This window comes from Trematomus bernacchii, unplaced genomic scaffold (genome assembly GCF_902827165.1).
Source record: "Trematomus bernacchii unplaced genomic scaffold, fTreBer1.1, whole genome shotgun sequence".
NCBI classification, from domain to species: Eukaryota; Metazoa; Chordata; class Actinopteri; order Perciformes; family Nototheniidae; genus Trematomus; species Trematomus bernacchii.
Genome location: NW_022987714.1, coordinates 6,783,751 through 6,787,416, shown reverse-complemented (window position 1 = coordinate 6,787,416; position 3,666 = coordinate 6,783,751). Strand labels below are relative to the sequence as shown.

Genomic DNA, 3,666 nt, shown 5'->3' with positions numbered 1-3,666 from the left:
CCGCGAGATATTGGACAAAAGAAACTCGGCTAGTAGTGTCAACTAAATCCATAGTATTACAACAAAAGTGCTTTAAACTAGGTCAATTAAGAATTTATGTTCTCAATCGCCAAGTACGGGATTGAATATTAAATTAGTTTGGATTAGATTTAATGTCCCCAGGGGGAAATTCATTTGCACAGCTCTGTGAAAACAATATGAAATCAACAAAAAATAAGAACAGACAACTACAGATAGAACCACACATGATGGTTACTTGTTATTATTTAGGGCTGCAAAGCCTGTATGGATCAGGTTTTTGCCAAAGCGAGCCCTTTTACTATAATAATAATATGTTATTTGGCCTATGTATTATATAAACCGTATTGGTACAATTAGCGACATCTCGTGACGGATTTTGCAACATTGATTTGATTTTTCTCATGGCAGTTAGACTCTAGAGACAAACCAGGTGACTTTATTTTAATCTTTAATCTGTGTCTGTCCATTTGGTGTAGTATTTTATCCAATATTTCATTTGGTTTATACATTAGTCACTTTCTTATGAAATGGCTTGGTTTGAACATTCAATCCTGAAAATAATTTTTCTTTAATCCTGATATAGAGTAGATAGTAAGTAAATCTGATAGGAAAACGAGTTAAGGGATAGAGGAGAAAAGGTTATGGTATAATTACAGAGCCTGTCAATTTATAAATTGAGGAAATCAATGTTAGTCTGTTAACCAAAGTGCAGCCATCTAATAATCTGCACTATATATTATTAAAGATCAGAGGAAAATAACAGAATGAGAGGGGTAAACCCGGAATAAAAGAAGCAAAGAGATTGTAGAGCAGTGAGAAGGAAAAAAGCTTGGTGTGTCAAATAATTACATTGCCAGTATTTTTCGTTGTTGTGAAAAAAAAATCGCCCCCTCGGATTTTTTAACAGCCCCCTCAGTCATCTCATCCTGGAGCCGGGCCTGATTAAAGCTAATATTTATTTATACAACTGTGACTACAATCTTTAGAAATCCAATTAATTATCCCTTCGAAACTCTATACTCTTGATTTATCAGTCATTTTCATTTCACACCAATAAAAACTAAACAGTGTTTATGTTTCAAATCTTTTAATAAATGTTTTCAGGCAGATTCGCGAGCTTGAAGCTGTGCTGTTTACTGCTGAGGGGCGCCCATGATCACTGGTCCAACAGAAACCACGACCTTTGACTGAGCCTTGCTCTTGTCCGCAGCCCGAACGTCTCTCCCTACACACAGACATAAAAACAATGTCAGAATACAATACATATTTCACATGAGTTCTGCAGGTTATACATTCATCTCTTACCTTTTCTGAAGCATGATGGTTCACAGGAGCGACCCGCTCCAGTAGTGCACACGGCTGTGCTGCAGTGAATGAACACCTGAACAAGAAAAATAGCATTGGCAGAGCAATACAAAAATAAATAGTTGCAGCAGTAAACACTAGATTGAACAATTACCTGTTCACTCAGGGGTTCCATTGAATTAGGGTTGACAAAGGTAAACATTTTGAAAATGAAACGCCTGAAGTGACTTGGATACTGTAGACCAGATGACGGCCCGACCGGAACCAGTTCGGACAGGTAGCGATCATCCCTGTATGGACACCTGGAGGAAAGAAAAATGATATCAAGAAGCAACAGTGAAATTAAATACAATAAAGACGCCAGTCATTTGAGCCTGGTGATATAAGCTATCAGCAACATTTTGTTGACCAAAAAGTAATTGCAGGATGGAAAATCCAAATATATTTTTGAAGTTGTTGAGAAACATATTGTGTGTTGTTGACCAGAGAGCACTGACACATTTATTTCTCAACTCTAAAATTTACAATATTAAGAAATGTCTTTCAATGTTGCCTTCAAAATTCTGTTAGTATCGATCGGACTATGGTATTCATAAAATTATATTCAGTTTTCTCAATGAGTAGACAGATGAACAGCATGGTAAACAAGGTGTAAATTGGTGTTTTAGTTACCCGTCTATCAGAATGTTCCACTGAGGCAGACTGTGAGGGTTGGGGCTTGTAGTTGTCCAACAGCGACCAAGAGTCAGGACGAGGTTGGGATCCGTTTTTTCCAGGAGTTGAACCTCCACATACACAGGGTCCCTCAGTACTTTGGTCACAGGATAGTCTGTGTCCGTGTAAAATGATGTATAGGCCACATCCACTGTGAGAGCAGAGACAGGTTAGTATGACAGCCAGTAACATAAAATGATCTACAAACAGGCTGCACACACTTACCTTCATTACAACCCTTTGTATTGCATTCGCCATTAGCCAACCTCAGGTGTACACTGATGGGTCCCAGGGCAGCGACTGGTACGGGAGGGGCTACAAGATCTAATACTTCTATAATCAAAGTCTCAACAGAAGTACCGATGTACCTGCACTGGAAAAGCAATCTAAAAGAGAAAACTGGCATTGCTTTGCTTGGTCAGATCTTTTATTTTGACACTAAAAACGTATTGAAATAAGTACCACCTACTCAAAGTAGCTGTCCCTGGTAATGGCTCCACGATCCCCAACTCCCACCTCAAATGAGGAAGACATCCTGTTCTCATAGATTATAACACCAGGCTCTTCCTATTCACAGTAAAAAAAAATAGGATAACAGTGTTTGAAAACTATCTGTATTAGCTGAAAAGTAGAGAAAAGCAGGCTTACCATAACAACAGAGCCACAGGTAGAAACAGGAAAGTTGTAGATGGCAAAGTCTGAATTAGAATCAACATGTGTACAGCCTTGCCCTTGTCCCAACAGTGAGATTGACTCGAGGTTAATGTTGGGCAGAGTGGCATCTTTGGCCACAACCACGATGAACTGGGCATCCTTGGTGCACTGGACAGTCACTGGTGGCACAAAAACAGGTATGGATCAAAGTTGTTTATAAAAACAAAAAACAGAAAGATTAAACACTTTTTTTTTGGATCAACCATTTATGTCCAAACATGACAGCCGTTTAGAATGCTCACCTGCCTTTCCATAGTAACACTGTCGTCCATCAAAGCAGCAGTTTATATCTTCACATCCAGCGGCAGAGATATCAGAACTTCCACATGGGATTCTCACGTTTTCTGCAACGACACAACTCTGTGCTGCAGGCTGCTTTACCACACTTGGTTTGTAAACTGGTGTCTGTGGAGCTGGAACCTGCAGCGTTTGATCAGAATAAGGACCCCATGGTGGTGGATATTTAGGGATCCATGGTGGATGTGGATGTGGATCTTTAGGGATCCATGGTGGATGTGGATGTGGATGTGGATGTGGATGTGGATGTGGATGTGGATGTGGATGTGGATGTGGATGTGGATGTGGATGTGGATCTTTAGGGATCCATGGTGTATGTGGATGTGGATGTGGATGTGGATGTGGATCTTTAGGGATCCATGGTGTATGTGGATGTGGATGTGGATGTGGATGTGGAAGGATCCATGGTGGATGTGGATGTGGATGTGGAAGGATCCATGGTGGCTGTGGCAATGTAGAGAGCTTTGGATATTGAGGATGTTGAGGTTTTCGAGGTAGTGAGCTCCGTGGTGAAGGGTCTTGCGAGTTCTGAGGTTTTTCTTGAGCTTGGGTTCTAACTGAGCATCCTAGCAAGGCTAGTGCCACTAAACAGGTGAAACTCCAGTGCTTCGCCAT

The 3,666-nt window shown here is 40.5% G+C and overlaps 1 protein-coding gene across 1 annotated transcript; it reads right to left on the bottom strand.

Moving 5' to 3' along the window:
* Nucleotides 1–1,097: 1,097 nt before the first annotated feature.
* LOC117491516 (zona pellucida sperm-binding protein 4-like) lies at nucleotides 1,098–3,666 on the bottom strand. Its single transcript, XM_034141532.1, has 8 exons — nucleotides 2,997–3,666; nucleotides 2,689–2,873; nucleotides 2,510–2,607; nucleotides 2,266–2,426; nucleotides 1,999–2,191; nucleotides 1,481–1,628; nucleotides 1,327–1,402; nucleotides 1,098–1,246 (listed from the first exon to the last, which is right to left on the bottom strand). Exons 1-8 carry the CDS (start codon nucleotides 3,664–3,666, stop codon nucleotides 1,155–1,157), a joined length of 1,623 nt encoding a protein of 540 aa, XP_033997423.1. The 3' UTR covers nucleotides 1,098–1,154.